Source organism: Macrotis lagotis, chromosome 4, assembly GCF_037893015.1.
Source record: "Macrotis lagotis isolate mMagLag1 chromosome 4, bilby.v1.9.chrom.fasta, whole genome shotgun sequence".
In the NCBI taxonomy this organism is placed as follows: domain Eukaryota; kingdom Metazoa; phylum Chordata; class Mammalia; order Peramelemorphia; family Peramelidae; genus Macrotis; species Macrotis lagotis.
In genome coordinates, this window is record NC_133661.1 from 204,503,846 (window position 1) to 204,521,059 (window position 17,214).

The window sequence follows — 17,214 nt, forward strand, 5'->3', positions numbered from 1 at the left end:
TATTTAAATGTCTGATTACATATATTTACAGTTTCAAAATAGTATCACAGAGCTAATTGGGCACTTTAAAAAATGATGACAATAAAGAAATCAGCACACACTTAGATAAGTTATTACTGAAGGATTCTTTCTTATGAAGAGCACTGACAGTGAAACATGGAAAATATATCACAACTTAAGACACAGAGTAAAATGTTCAGTTAAAATAAACTTTTCCCAAGTTTTCAAAGTTTTTCACAAAAGAGCAATGCAACCATATTCCCAGTATTATGTTAGGTGATGAATGTCAGTAAGAAGATTTAAATTCAAATCTAGGACAGATATTGATTCCAAAAAATTTTCCATTTGTTATGCTATTTTGAATATAAATTCTAAAAAGCTTTAAACCAAGCAGGTGAGATATGAATTTGCTATTATTTTAAAATTATAATAACCAATTGGAAATAAAATAAGTTTCTAAGAGTGTCCATATATTAAATATTCTATATTCCAATGCCATAAAATCTGTTTTACTGTTTTGGGAAATTTATAGCTAGGTCCCAAATATTAAGAATAATAAAATCCCCTAAATGGCTGGATTACTTGAATTTGTACTGCCTATTTTCATTAGTCTAGAATCAATTATCATATTTTTCACAATTATAACTTTGAATAGTAAAAATTCAATACATATAACCACTTCAGGGACTTCATTACTTGCACAATTGGATCCTAGTTATAATGGTTTCAATGAACCTAGATAAACACTTTTAACAACTTTTAAAATATGTTCCTTATCTGCCTCCAATTAATCACAATATGCATAATATTCACCAAAATAAAACCTCACAATTTTATAAAAGAACAAACACAAAACATATTCCATTTTAGTATTAATAACTAGATTGGAGAAAAAAGCTGTCAAAATCAAAGTTATAAAGGGATTAGACCCAAAAGAAGGCTAAAATTCTTTAAGTAGAAGAAACAACATATTGCTGAGAAGAAAACAGTCTAGGGATGTGGCTTAGTGAAGGTAACAGAAGCTTCAAAAAAACAGGAACCATGCAAAAGAATTAGGTGGTACAATGGCTAGAGCATTTGTCCTGGAATCAGGAGGACCTAAGTTCAAATCCAGCCTCAGACACTTGATATTTACTAGTTATATGACCTTGAGCAAGTCATTTAACCCCACTGCCATGCAAAAACAAAGAGAGCATTATCTAATTAAATATTAAATTCCTTTCAAATTTCAGTAACGTAAACGTTAATGGGTTTGGCAAACAAATTTCATGTGGTGAGAGTCCACTTATTCAATCCATAAATTAGGAATTTCTATATTAGCAACAGCAATTCAAACAGAGTAGAAATTTTTGGGTTCTGGGATTTCGAAAGATATGATGGCTAGGGAAGACTTTTCTCTCCTCTTGGGTCATTTCTGGGCTTCATGACATCAGTGCACACAAAAAATTGTACAGCAGGCTGCATTTTGGACAGTCCTGATTGTCCAAAATGTAGCCCATTGTACAATTTTATGTGGACCCCTGTGGATTTACTAAATACTTTAGTAAATGAAGCTTTAGTACACAGAGCTCTCACTAAAATGGCAGATGTTGCTTATTGTTTCAATAAAAACTTTTAAAAGTAAGACTGGATAGACCTGATGAACTTTCAGGAGGACCACAGATGAGAAATAACTGTAATTGCAACAGAGCATCCAGGATGAAGTCTATGATGTAAGTCAGCAACTGGAGTCACTTCAATTCAGACCCGCCAAGATCCAAATAAATAACTATCAAACAAGTACCACACTGCCCTTAAGAGACTATCCATTAAGAGTATGTTAAATTTATTAGACAGAGCTGAACAGACATTCAACCACATTTTACTTCCCTTTGTCAACAATTTAGTATGCATATTAATCACAAATAATATGCCAGTCAGTATGTAGATTATCAAAGACTTTCACCATCTGCAGAAGAGAATCAAGAGCATAGCTGCTAATAATATATTCTATTTGTATAGTGCTTTACCATTCACAAGGTACATTTTGCAAAAAACACTGCAAATTAACTACTGTCCTAATTTCATTTCTTTACAACTACCACATAAGAAAAGAAAAAACATATAATGAGGTTAAAAAAAAAGATTGGCCTTCTAACTGTTAACAAAATTAATTCTGCAGATACTAAAAGTAGTTTAACCAAATAATTTACTGTTTCTATGAAGTTTTGTGCCTTCATTTTTCTATTGTTAGTGGTCTGAACAAGATGAAGTCACTTCAATAGAAGACACATCTTTATGTAATTTCTAATAACAGAACTAGAATTCCATTCTTTGAGCCATCCAGTTCTTGCTATTCTTGAAAGCTAATTTAAATATAAAGTCTTTTATATTTAACATCTGCAAACTAAAATGCATGAAGCACTAATAGCAGAGGTTTTCCTAGCAACACTAAAATAATTCCTCCAGAGTTGTGAGAGAATAAGCACTTAGATTGAACAGATCCATATAGTCACTTAGATTAAATTTAGAACTTCATTTTTATGTTTCATAACTTAAAGCACTAAAATTTAAAAGTTGAACCAATTAAGGCACTGGACTTTTATGTTTATCTGTGTGAAAATATGCATGATAACTATATACAGGTATCATATTTCCCCCACCCTAATCCCAAACTCAGGGTAGCATGGTAATCTGAAGAAGATTCACATGGTGAAATGAATGGAAGTCCCCCCCCCCCCCCAGAAATACTTACATGAGAAAAATCAGGCTGTGATGGGACAGGAAGTGGTTCAGAAGTGAAAAGAGGGGTGCTCTGGGATACAGGTGTTGAGGCTTGAGGGACCACAGTCTGTTCAAGGGGAGTATTTTCTATCTCCATTGCTTCTTCTTCTTCTAGGGAGTTCTTCAGAACATCTCCTTCCTCTTCAGGCATTTCTGACATGTCCACTGGCTCATCTGATTTTTAAAAAGGAAAACATAGCAAGAGAGCCAGTCACCAACCAATACAAAGTCTTATTATGCCCTTGCAAGCTTAAGACAGGAGCCACACATCCTGTTGAAATGGTCTGTGTGCCATAAGACTCTCTCCCTCCTCAAAGCATAATAACTGTACCTGAAAAGAGAAAAATTCCTTGTGCCTACATTTCACTGGAACCCAGATAGTGGAGTATTTATTATTTCTACTGTGAGAACAAACAGAAAAGTAAAGAGGGGAAATGGCTGAAGTTTTCCCCCAAATGAAAAAATATACATTCTTAAAAAAAATTAGATGGAAACTAAATTAGTATTAATTCAAGGTAAGCCCCTCCCTTGTGCACATAAAACGATTAAATGAATTTTAAGGAAGGCATTCCTGGTTTGGGGCAATATTTTGCCCAGGGATACACCTCTTAAGAGTATTTCATTTGTACAACTCTGAACTGCAACGTATTTGATGAATGGCAAACAAGCTCATCATTCTTCAAAGTGAACACCTGTATACTATAGAGAAATGTGCCTGATGGTGCTTCTATCAGCATTTGCCAGAGGTCTAAGCCACTGAGGTACATTAGAAATAATTGTCAAGAGGCAGCTAGGTGGCACAGTCAATAAATCACTAGCCCTGGAGTCAAGAGGACCTGAGTTCAAATCCAGCCTCAGACACTTAATAATTAACCCCATTGATTTGCAAAAAGGAAAAATATAATGGACATAAGAATATAAAATATCCAAGGTTATTTACTAAGTAACACAAGAACTAATACATAAAGAGAGGCCATTCTGCCCTTGCTGCCTAGCACCATGCTTGTATCCAGACCAAAAAGAGAACTAAACTAGAGACGAACAACCACTCTTGATACTCAAATATTCAATTCAGTTTTGCTTCTGCTCTATAATAAATCTTCTTCAAGAGATGACCATTATTTATCCTAGTTGCTGCCTGAGACTGGTCTAGAACCTTACTCTTGCTAATCCATTTACATAGCCTTTTCAAACCCTTGCTATAAACAGCATTGCTATTAACCCCCCCCCAAAAAAAGCTGTCACCCTAAATCAAACTAAAAATATTCATTAAGTAACTTTCATGCAAAAAGTACTGTACCAGTCACAAGAAATTAAAAAAAAAAAGACAGTAGTGACAGAAATACTGGGAAAACCACAAAAGTTTGACAAAAATTTGAAATATTTTTTTTTTGCCACAAGCTGATATAAACTCAAAATGGATATGCACCTTGTATCTAATAGGTTGTGCTATTTTTTTGTTTAAGTCAGAGACAAATGGAAGAAGGAATGTTTCACAACTATATTTGAGGGGAGGAATTGCTTAGCCATACAAAGGATGGAAGACATAAAAGACAAAACAGACAATTTCTATTACAGAAAATCAAAAAGGTTTTACAGATCCAAAAGATAAAGAGCTAAAAATTGGAAGAGAACTTTAGAAAAATTGGAAATGACAGCTCTATGGCAATTATTGAATTGGAATTGGACCTTTCCCAAAAGTGACCATACCTTGGGGCATAAGAACCTCAATAAAAATGTAGAAAAGCAACAATACTAAACATATAATTTATAGATCATAATGCCCGTAAAAGTTATATTCAATATAGATCCCTTAAAGAAAGAATTTAAAAATTACTGCAGACTAAATAATTTTTAAAGAACTGAAGGATCAAAAAACAAATTATAAAATTATAAAAATGAGAGAAAATTCTATCAAATAAAATGACAATACATACAAATTTACAGGAGGTAGCAATAGCAATTCTGAGAGGAAAATGGGTATCTATAAACACTTTATAAACAAATCAATGAACTGGGGCATATAATTTAAAAAATTTCAATTTCAAATAAAAAATCCCAAACTAAATGATAATGCAAGAATTCAGAAAATAAAGAAAAAATTAATAAAGTTGAAAGCAAAAAAAGCTATTGAATTGATAATTAAAACTTGAAGTTTTTCCCCCAAAAGAAACCTAATGAAGAGCTAACCCAATTTAATAAATAGAGGAAAATAAAATTGTTCTTATCAAAAAAATGAAAAAAGAGAACTTAAAACGGAAGAGGAAATAAATGATTAGAAACTAGTTCAATTAAATGCTAACAAAACTGATAACTCTGAAGAAATTAATGTATATTATAAGAATGTAAAATATCCAGCTTATTTAAAAAAAACACAAGAGACAACCATTATTTATCCTAGTTGCTGCTTAAACAAGACGTAAACTCCCAAAGAAAAAAATCATCCATAAAGATTATCAAGTAAATTCTAACAAACGTTCAAAAATAATTAATTCCAACACTATAAAAACTGAGTGCAATTAAAAAAAAGAAAATACCCTTCCAATTTCCATGATACAAACATGGTCTTGATTCCAAAACCAGAGAGAGACAAGGAAGAAAAAGCAAAGTAACATTCCCAATAAACTTTGACAAAATATTTTTAAATTAAAATATGAGTAAACTATATCAAAAAGACTATGACCAAGCTAGTATTAAACCAGGAATGCAGAGGTGATTTAACATAAAGAAGGCTATAAATTTAATAAACCATGTTAATCTTATAATAAATTATATACAATTATTTCAATTGATGTGAAAAAGATTTTTGACAAAAGTCAAGACCCATTTCTTTTGCAAACTCTAAAATTAAACAAATGATTAAACAGAATTCTTCTTAATATACTAAATATTTAGGTAAATCCAAGAGCAGTCATATTTAAGGGAAGAATGTGAAGCCTTTCCAAGAACAGGGATAAAATAAAGACATTTATTATCAATGCTATTTAACAGTGTTGACTATAGTAAAAAAACAAGAAAAAGAATTTGAGGGAATAAACACAGTCAAATAGAAAAGAAAATGAGCATTTTTGAAGATAAAATGGTATATTTAGAAAAACCCAGAGTAACCTAAAAAAATTAGTAGTTAACAACTTCAGCAAGTTGTAAGATAAATATATATATATAAATCATAAGCATTTCTAAATATTACCCAAAAAAACTCAAAAGCAAAAAATAAAGGAACAAGAGCTAAAAAAGAAAAATTCCATTCAAAATAATAAATGGATATGAATACTTTAATGAAAGAAGCTATAAAATACTTGAGTGTTATCTTTCAAGATTCCAAGACTATTATATGAATCTAATTATAAAACACCCTTTGCAGAAATAAAAATAGATCTATGTAATGGGGTGGGAACTAACTGCAATATAATAAAAATACCAACATTTAAATTAATTTTTATTTAGTTCCATGCCAAACTACTGTGGTCAAAAAAATCTCAAAAGATATATGGGGGGGGGGGGGGGGAAGGAAGGAGACCTAGTGGTAGCAGATCTCAAACTATACTCCAAATCAATTTGATCCTTGAAGAAAAGAGAGGTTGATCAATGGAACAGAAAAGGTACACAATATAAAAGCAAATTCCAAGGACAAACTACTGGAAAGACAGGGATAAGAGTCAGGCAAAAATGTGGGTTTTATCAATACTTCATACCTTATGTCAAATTAAGCTCCAAATAGATATATAACATATAAAAAAAATCACATTAAAAACAAATTAGAAGAACAAAGCAAAAAAATTACCTGCCCTGCCTAGAGAAAGGAAAAGTTCATAAATTAAAAAATGATAGAAAAGATCAAACAAGATTAAGTGGACGATTTTGAATATATAAAATTAACGTTTCTTTTTGCATAACAAGTCTAATATAGCAAAAATTCCAAGAGAAAACAGGAATTGGAAAAAAAAAGCTTTGTGGCAAGTGTCTTTTCGAAGTTATCACTTCCAAGATGGTCTTAAAGATTTAAATCACGTCCTTAACTAACAGCCATTCCCTAACTGAAACATAGTTAAAAAATAAGAAGAAGCAATTTTCAGAGGAAGAAATCCAATCTACCAATAATCATAAAGATTAGAGAAATGTAAGTTAAAACATGTCTGAGATCCTACCACATACCTAGATTGGCAAACATAATAGTTAAAAAAGAAAAATGACAGATGTTAGAAGAACTGTGTGAAAACAGAAATGCAAACATATTAGTGGTGGAGCTACAAATTCATCCAACCATTCTAGGAAACAATCTGAAAACTATGTCCAGAAAATTACCAAAATCTGCATATCTTTCAACCTTAGCTTTAACTACTAACCCCAAAGAAAACAAAGAAAAAAGGGATTTCTACAAGTGCAAAGTAGCAGCTTCTGTTTATGGTAGTAAAAAACTGGAAACTAAGGAGTGTCCCCCTATTGGAGAATGGCTCAAAAAATTGTGATATATAAATGTTATGAAATATTCTTGAGCCCTAAGAAATGATGAAATGGAAATTTTCAAAGGAAATAAGGAATGTCTTTTTGAATAATGTAGAGTGAAGCAAACTCAACTAAGAGAATAATTCATATGATAAGAACATTATATAGAAGAGCAGCTTTTAAAGATTTTAGAGCTCTGATCAATACAGTGAAAAAAACCACAAATCCAAAAGAATGATGATGAAACACAACACGCACCTCTTTAGTAAGAGGTGAGAAACTTATGATACAAAGAGAGATATACAATTTTGGACACGGCTAACATGGGAATTTATCTTGCTACACCATACAGAAAAGTGTTGAGTTAGTTTTTTTTTTTTGTAATGTATTAAATTGAAGGAGAAAACATTTTGGATTGGGGATAAATTAATTAATAGGTACGAAAAGACTTAACATGAACAAAATCAAAAAGGACAGAATAAAGAGGAAAACTCATAGCAGAAAATTATTTATATAAAATATTCCAAGATAAAGTCTCAGAGCAGCCCTGCAGTGAGAACCTGCAGTGGGAATCGGGGAAGCTAGCCTGCACCTCCAGAGAGGGAAGACTGCAGAGATCTCTCTCTGCTTTCCCTGGACTGGACTCAGCTGTCTGCCCACACCCAAATCCAGGTCACAGTCTGGGCCCCCACAACACTACCATAACTAAGCAGGAAACCCTCCTCACAGTTCCAGGGCAGAGGGGAAGGCCTAGGGCCATCCACACACCAAAGCACAGGCAAGAAAGTAGTCAGAGCCTCTCCTAAGACTTTAGTGGAATTAAGGTCCCAGAGGGTTGTTCCAAACCCCCACCCCCAAAGCCTTGAAAGTGTAGTAAATCAGTTATAGGCTGAGGAAATAAGCAAACAAAAAAAAAGAAGAATCTGACCATAGAAAATTACTTTGGTCCCATGGAAAATTCAGAAGATGACAAAATCAAAGCTTCTGTACCCAAAATCTCCAAGAGAAATAGAAAATGGGCTCAGGCTGTAGATGAGCTGAAAAAAAAAACTTTGAAAAGCAATTAGGGGAGAAAAAGGAAAAACTGGGAGGAGAAATGAGAGTAATGCAGATAAATCATGAAAACCAAATCAGCAGCTTGGTGAAAGAAATACAAAAAAAATACTGAAGAAAATAATATGTTAAAAACTAGTTTGGGTCAAATGGAAAAGGCAAAACAAAAGGCAAATTGAGAAGAATGCCTTAAAAAACAGAATTGGCCAGCTGGAAAAGGAGATTAAAAAAGTTCTCTGAAGAAAAATAACTCCTTCAAATGCAGAATGGAACTAAAGGAAGTCGATGATCAGGAAGAAATAAAACTATTCCAAAAACAAACAAAAATCAGAAGAAAATGTGAAATACCTCATTGGAAAAACAACCAACCTTGCAAACAGATCCAGAAGAGATAATTTAAAAATTATTGGGCTACCTGAAAGTCATGACCAAAAAAAGAGGCTAAACTTCATTTTTCAAAAAATAATGCAACAAAATTGCCCTGAGATCCTAGAAGCAGAGGGTAAAATAGAAATTGAGGAAATTCACCAGATACCTCCTGAAAGAGATCATGAAAGAAAAACTTTCAGGAATGTTATAGCCAAATTCCAAAACTCTCAAATCAAAGAGAAAATACTAAAAGCTGCCAGAAACAAACAATTCAAGTACTATGGCAAACAATTCAAGTACTATGGCTCTATAGTCAGGATTACACAGGATCTGGCAACATCTACATTACGGGCTCGTAGGGCTTGGAATATGATATTCTGGAAGGCAAAAGATCTTGGTTTACAACCGAGAATCAACTACCCAGCAAAACTGAACATCCTCTTTCAGGGAAAAGTTGAATTTTCACAATGAAACAGGGGACTTTCAAACTTTCCTATTGAAACAACAAGAGATGGGGGCAGCTAGGTGGCACAGTGGAAGTGTAGTAAATCAGTCATAGGCTGAAGTCAGGAGTACATGAGTTCAAATTCGACCTCAGACACTTAATAATTACCTAGCTGTGTGGCCTTGAGCAAGCCACTTAACTCCATTGCCTGGAAAAAAAAAACAACCTAAACAACAACAACAACAACAACAACAACAACAACAAGAGATGAAGAGAAAGTTTGATCTCCAAGCACAGGAATCAGGTAAACCAAAGAGGGGGTGAACAATTACTGTTTGTATTCCTGCATGGGAAGAAGATACTGATAACTCATATGAATTTTCTCATTTATAAGAGCAGTTAGAAGGAGTATATATAGACAAGGCACAGGAAGAAGTTGAATATAATGTTATAATATAGTAAAAAGATAGAATCAATGAATGATAAAGGACAGTACCGGGAGGAAGACAAAGGAGAGGAAGAAGGGACTAAGATATAAGATATTTCACATTAAGAGTCAAGAAAAAGCTTTTTTTCAATGGAGTGGAACAGGAATAGCAGAAAGTAAATAACATACACTTAATAGGGTATGGAAATCTATCTTACCCTAGAGAAATATGAGAAAAAAGGGAAAGGATAAGGGGGAATGGAGGGTGGGTGGGAAGGGGAGAATAAGTGATAGAAGAGAGGAAAGATCCTAGGAAAGGGTACTCAGCTACAACACATTTTTTAACAGGGACAGGGTAAAAGGAGAGAACAGAATAAATGAGAGTGGGGAGGGAAATATAGCTAGTAAAAGCAACTGTGGAGACAATAGTGAAAGGAGGATAATGAATGAATCAAGAAGTCCTTTGACCTTCTCTGGGTGACCCTTTCACAAAACAAGATAATCCTTTCTTGTTTACAGATTCCCAAAAAAGCCAAGAATTACACTTCTCATGTAATATATCCATGGATCTCTACTAAATATTGTACCTATGGTACTAAGTTTAGCTCTCTTTTATTATTAACTAAATTTAATTATTTTTATTTTAATCATGTAGAGTAACAGAAGAAGGATGAGTGCTAGAAAAGCAAAGAACTGAAGGAAGCACCAAACAAGGTCATGTCCCTGATGCAACCAATTTATTTTGTAAATATTTAAGAATGTACATTTTATCTCCCTGAATTGAGGGAAGGGTTTGTTTCATTTTTATCTTTATAGTCCCAGGGTCTGATAAAGAACTTGGTTTAGGGGTGGCTAGGTGGCGCGGTGGACAGAGCACCGGCCCTGGAGTCAGGAGTACCTGGAGTCAGGAGTACCTGAGTTCAAATCTGACCTCAGACACTTAATAATTACCTAGCTGTGTGGCCTTGGGCAAGCCACTTAACCCCATTGCCTTGCAAAAATCTGAAAAAAAAAAAAAAAAAAGAACTTGGTTTAAAAATCTATTGATTAATGGAATTTAATATCAATCTATATAGCCTGAACCCCAGACTTCTAACACCAAAGGGATATTAAAAACTTCTGATATTATAAAAGTTTCCAAACCTTCCTATAGTATAAAACGATTCTGGAATAAAAATATATAAATAAAAGTTCTCACCTTTTACTTCTTCTTGCTCTGTTGGACTGCTAGGAACAATAAAAGGGGTGGGTTGGAAAACATCTGGTGAAGGAGCAACAAGATCTGGTGAACTCCTATATTTAGAAAGTTAACAGGTTATTTTACTAACAAGAATAATTTTTTTTTCTAACAGCAAAAATACCTAACCTGAAGCAAACAATACTAAAAATGCTCTGGATATGGTAATTCTTTTCCATTTCAAACATTTCAGAAGACATTATAAACAAACAGAATTAAAAATAAGGGAGAGTAAGTGATTTGGACACAAAGACACAAGACCTGAAAAGCATAAATCACTGCTAAAATGTCTATCAACTAAGAACGTGAAGTTTTTTGCAAAGAACTAGAAAATATCGTAGATATTTAGAAAAAACTCCTCTTCATCTCTATTATGAAGGTGAAAATGAATAAAAAATTCCCATTCACTGTCACTTATAACATTACTTCTTATTTATATGGAGAAGAAATAAGCATATGCTTTATTTAAGAAAACAAAAACACGAAGTACCTACTTTAGATATATGACTTTCCCCAAATAAAAGGAAAAGTCTTGTACCATTATTTTTTTAGCAGGTACAATACCTGGGTTTCAAAGAAATACTAGCAATACCCTCAGATGAGACCTTAAACACTGTTAAGTTTATAAAAGAAAGCAAACTTTTTCTCACCACTGATTCTCATACACATTTCCCCATCAAGACAATTTCCTACTACTTACGTAGTAGCACTATCCTGCATAAGAGAACCCTGGCCAGAGAGATGTAGAAGTTTCAAAGTAGTAGCTGGAGTGGAAGTCAAAGAATACCCATCTTCCACACTTGGAGCAGAGCAATCATCAGGCACTAGAAAGGCAAAGGAAAGAAAATTGGTTAAGTTTCTCAGACACAACTGAAGTTTCAGAAGGTTACTCTTAAAAAATAATAATAATGCTGATTTCTAATTTATATTCCTTAGGGCAGGAATTATTTTAATATGTAAAGCATATTAAGATTGTGAGAGAATAGTATTGTTCAATAAGAAAAGACTAGGGGGGATGGTTTCAAAAAAAAATAACTAAATGAACTAATGCAGAGTGAAGTAAACAGAACCAGGAGATTATTGTATACAGAAACTACAATATTGTAATGATGATCAATTGTGAAAGACTTAATTATTCTGATCAGTACAGTGATTGAAGCAAATTCAAAAGGACCTATGATGAAAAATGCTATCTACCTTCAAATAAAAAAAATCAATAAACTGAGTGAAAATTGAAGTACATTGTTTTCACTCATTTTTCATAGGTTTTTTTAAAAATATGGCCAATAAGAAAATGCTTTTTACATGATTTATATATTATTTATATATATATATATATATATATATATGTGTGTGTGTGTGTGTGTGTGTGTGTTGTGTGTGTGTGTGTGTGTATAATATAACAACATATTGCTTGCTTTCTCAGTGAATGGGAGTGGGCTGAGAAGAAAGGAGAGAAATTGGAAGTAAAATTCCAAAAAAAGTTAAAAATAATTTTTAAAAATTTAAGTATAAACATTATAATCCCAATATGAGAAAAGATCCAAGCATGATATTAAAAATACACATTTACTAATAAAGTTCTTCTGACAGAGGCAACAGGATAAGTTTTCTCTAACCTTCCTCTCCGAGTACAGGCTTAGGGAAGAGATAACAAAATCTCTACCTTTGGTCCTACTGTTCTTATTGCTTATGTTTCTGATACAAAGTATCAACAGATTTGTAACAGCTACACAAACACTTTCCCAAAGAAGAAAATACAGTCCCTACTATGGATGAGAAATTTTAAAGCATTCTAATATCCCAGATGTGAGACTTTTACTAGTAAATATAAATAAATAGAAAAGTGTGGCACATCTAATCCTCTTGCACTAAATTAGCTAAATCATTGTGAGAGAAATTTACCCATCATGCTTCAATGTTTCAGAAAGGAAAAGACTACTAACATTTGCCATTTAATTTCCTCATAGGGCTGTTGTATTGATAAATTAAAGAACTAAAAATCTACATTACCCTAAATTATTTATTTGCCTTCAGAATAACCAACACACTTTGTCCAACAACAACATGGAGTTTTCAATTGGCAAGTCTATGTGAAGACCCTTATATAACTAATCCAAATCATGTTTTAAGAAATTTGCCAAACTTGACATTGAGAAGCTAAGGAACTGCAAGGAATGAAAAAAACAAGCTGCAAACTCAATGACTAGGACAAGGCAATTAATTCCCATTTGGAAGCCATGAACTTGAAGTCAGATCACTTACTGTATCTCAGCTTCAATCTCTTCATCTATAAAATAAAGTGACTGAACTACATAAAACTCGAAGATTCCTTCCACCTCTAAAGCTGGATGTTATGAACTTTTTCTCTTTCATACTTGAGAATCTGCTGGGACATTAAACTACAAAGTTTTGGCAGTGGTATTGCCTATAAAAAGAATTAAGGTCTTTTTCTTTCTCTTTTTTAAATTACCAGAGAATTGATGTAAAAAAAAATGTAAAACCAATCTCCTGAATTTTCAGGGAGCTGGCAAGGGCACCAAATTCAGTTCAAGGTTTTTGTCAGAGTTACTGTGATTTTTAACTAGACCTCCCTCAGTCTTGCTTTCTAGAGTCTAGATTTACTCAGATTTACTCAAAGAGACTGATTCACTATCATTGCTATAGACCAGTTTCCCAAATGCCCTCTACTACATATTTAGGTATGAGGACACACGTACTTTGTATAATCAGAAATGCCCTTTTTATTTCACTTCAGGTCACTGAGAGACCACTGAGATGAAAGCAGAGTGATTTACAGAGCCAACCACTATGAAATTCAGGACTCAAGCAACAAATACTGACAGTAACTGACAATCCCAATTCTGATACTTTCTTAAAACTAAACTTCAATTCTCTTCAATGTCAAATATTGTTATGATGATAATGTTAGAACAAGTAGGTTATATGAGAGTTTATACAAGTATATATTATAAAGAGATTCATATATGCAGTTTATTAAGTGCCATAAAAATTACAGCAATAATTATCTAGAAAGTCTTCAATATTTAATTTAGCTAAGAAAACATTCTTTCAAAATTGTTTTTCTTGAACCAAAGTCTCTATCACAAACATTCCTATTCTAATCTGCATTTCCTTTAAAAAAAAAAACCAGTGTTTCTCCCATCTTGAATCAGTATCTCCAAAGAATAGGATGTAGGATCAGCACAGAAAAACTTTACGTTTGTATCTTGAATAAAATGTAAAAAGTACACAAAGAGATCTGTGATTTTATCTTCATGGGCAACTTCCAGTATGGGAAATCCTTCCCCCAACAACTCATCTGTGACTTGGTAGATAAGTTACAGGGAGTCACTTGAGACAGGTGGAGGGTTAAGTAACTTTCTCGTGTTAATAAAGATAAAATGTGTTTATAAGGAGTTAAGTTCAGGTGTTCAGGACTCCAAACCTAGCACTTTCTTCCCTGTACCACCCTGCCTCAAAAATAAGGGAAAGGTATTGAACATACCTGTTCTACTACTCTGCTCAAACATGTCTTCCTGAGTTGACAAAATCTCAGACTCGGGTGATTTCTGAACTGGCAATTCATCTTCCAGCAGTTCCTGGGTAGAAAGTTGGATCTTGGCTTCCATAAAGGTAAGAGGCATTTGTGAAACAGAAGCATTTTCTGACCTACAAAATTTAGGTGAATAAAAATTTTTAAATTCAAATATTTCAATCTTTTATTAAAGTCTAAATAACTTTCTTTAATTCCTAGACATGTAAACAATCATATTCCCTATATTGAGTATTGTTCCTCTTAGTTGTATTTACTAGAACCTCTGTCTGGACCTGAAATTTCACTAGGGAAGGGAGGAGGTTTCAGAAAGAACACTCTACCAAAACAGACAGGCCACTGTTCTGGCACCTAATACTCTTAAGAGTGATTCCCTAGGATCCTAAAAGTTAAGTGAACTGCCCAAGAGTCATATAGACAACATGGGGCTGAAGCAGGACTTGAATCCAGGTCTTCCTGATACTGATGATTTTAGCCATATCACCAAGCTAGTTTTTAACTACAAGCATACAAGTAGTTAAAAATACAAAGAGTGCTTCTACTGAGGGCAACAGTTCACCTGAAGAAAGATTATACACCTATTATATCTGTTGTTAAATAGAGATGGGACTGGTACACCAGATCCAAATATTGATAACAACTTAGAATTGTGGTCTCTGGGCTTTTTTCTCCTCTCTGACCACACTCTGAAAAGGATCTCCTCTGCATCATCTATATACAATTAACTCATAAAGCAAAAATTCTGTCCTACAACCCTGGGAGAACTGCTATGAACTATTACATCCAGATGAAAAAAAAAACAAACAAAGCCTAGAATCTGAACACTATGTTCACTTTTTTAAAAATTTCACTTATGTTTTTCCTCCCTATCCAAAGGTTTTCTTTCTTTTCCCTTAGTCCTAATTCCCCATACACAAACATGTAAACACGAATGTACATGTACAATGCTCACTAGACTGTTTGCCACTGAGGGGAAGGGGGGTGGGGGGTAGTGGGAAGGGAGAATTGAAGAAAATTGTGTAACTTATAAATATCCAAGTGGATGAATGTTGAAAAATATTCCTAACATGTAATCAGAAAAATATCTATCAAAAAAAAAATCTGCTCTAACTTCTCTTCTTATACTATAACCTTGCATTGTCAATGGTCTGCTGTATATCCCAAATTGGCTTGGCATTCCACTGACATCTCAAACTCAACATATCCAAAACTGAATGTATTATCTTTTTCTCCCAACATCTACCATTTCTCTAAAATTTCCTATTTCTTTTAAGGGTATCACCATTCTTTCAGTTACCTAGTTTCAAAACTGGAAATGTCTCCCTCTCCCTCAAGACCAATATACAATCAGTGGTCAAGCATTAATGAACCAATCTCCACAAAAATTTTTAATCTATGAATTTTCTACCCACACAGTCAGTCCAATTCAAAAGCCATCAGCCATTGTCCAAATTACTTCAACAGCCAACTGAAGAAGCATTTGGTCCCTCTGCTGCCAGTACCTCTTTTCCTCAACCCTACTGCTATAAGATGCAAAGACAGAGCTCTGATTATGCTACTCTACTACTCAAAAACCTTTAGGGTTTTCCTTACTGCCTCTAGGATAAACACAAACTCTTTAAGCATCTCATTTCACAGTCTCCTACCTTTCTATAACTTCATACTCCCTTTTTACAGAAGCTACATTCCTACAAAATAGTCTATTAACTGCCCCCTAAAGCTGTTATTCTATCTTCCACCCATTCACAGGCTGTCACCACGCCTGGAATGCATTTCATCTTTACCCCTGCCTCTTAAAATTCTTATCTTCCTCCAAGGTTCACTGTAAATGCTATCTCCTATACAAAATATTGGGTGATTCTTTCCAAGTTCAGTGCTCTCTCGCTTCCTCAAATTACCTTGGCTTTACTTATCCTTTTTTGAGTTGTATTCCTCCACTAAGGTCAATGAAAGCAAGGACTGTCTTGCTTTTATTACTTTATCCACATGACAGAGCATACAGTAGATATATAACTGTTGAATGGTATAAAAGTAACTTCTACTTAAATCCAAAAATCAATTTCTGTTATAAATGCTCTTAAAAAGAGCAGCTAGGTGGCGCAAAGCATAGAGTGCCAGCCCTGGAGTCAGAGGACCTGAGTTCAAATTGGACCTCAAACACTTAATAATTAATTACCTAGCTGTGTAACCCTGGGCAAGTCACTTAAACCCATTGCCTTGCAAAAAATCAAAAAAAAATGTAAAAATTAAAAAGTAAGAAAAATTGTAAAACTCAAATAAAATCTTTAAAAATTAAAAAAATTAAAAATATTCATCTCATCATTTTAAAAAAATGCTCCTGATTCATCACTTTTTGTAATAACTAAAAATTAGGAAAAAAAGTAGACATCCATGGATAGGGGAATGGCTAAACAAATTGTGGCATATGAATGCCACATATGAATATAATGAAATAATATGCTGTAAAAACTGATATATAATGAATACTTTACAGAGAAACATGGAAAGATCTAAATGAACTGATACAGAGCAAAATAAGCAGAACCAAGAAAACAATATACAACAGAAACAACAATATATGTAAGTGATAAGAACCAACAAAATACCAAAAAAAATCAAATGTCCCAAAATTATGAAGATCAAATAGGACTTAAATGAAAAGATTTAAGAACACACTCCTGGAGGTGGCTAGGTAGCACAGTAGATAGAGCACCAGCCCTGGAGTCAGGGAGTACCTGAGTTCAAATCTGGCCTCAGACATTTAATAATTACCTAACTGTGTGGCCTTGGACAAGCCACTTAACCCCCATTGCCTAGTAAAAACCTTTAAAAAAAAAAAAGAACACACTCCCAAGTCATCCATTTGCACAATGGGAGGACTACAGGTATTTCCAAACTTTTTCAATGTATCAATTGGT

General features: G+C 33.6%; 1 protein-coding gene across 3 annotated transcripts in view; it reads right to left on the bottom strand.

Moving 5' to 3' along the window:
- Positions 1 to 17,214, bottom strand: part of TP53BP1 (tumor protein p53 binding protein 1) — a 127,395-nt gene that overhangs the window by 101,374 nt on the left and 8,807 nt on the right. For all 3 annotated transcript variants that reach the window (XM_074235236.1, XM_074235233.1, XM_074235235.1), the window contains exons 8-11: positions 14,249 to 14,412; positions 11,441 to 11,564; positions 10,702 to 10,796; positions 2,735 to 2,937 (exon numbers count right to left, since the gene is read on the bottom strand). In XM_074235236.1, coding sequence (XP_074091337.1) covers positions 2,735 to 2,937; positions 10,702 to 10,796; positions 11,441 to 11,564; positions 14,249 to 14,412 — 586 coding nt within the window. The remainder of the gene's footprint in view (positions 1 to 2,734; positions 2,938 to 10,701; positions 10,797 to 11,440; positions 11,565 to 14,248; positions 14,413 to 17,214) is intronic.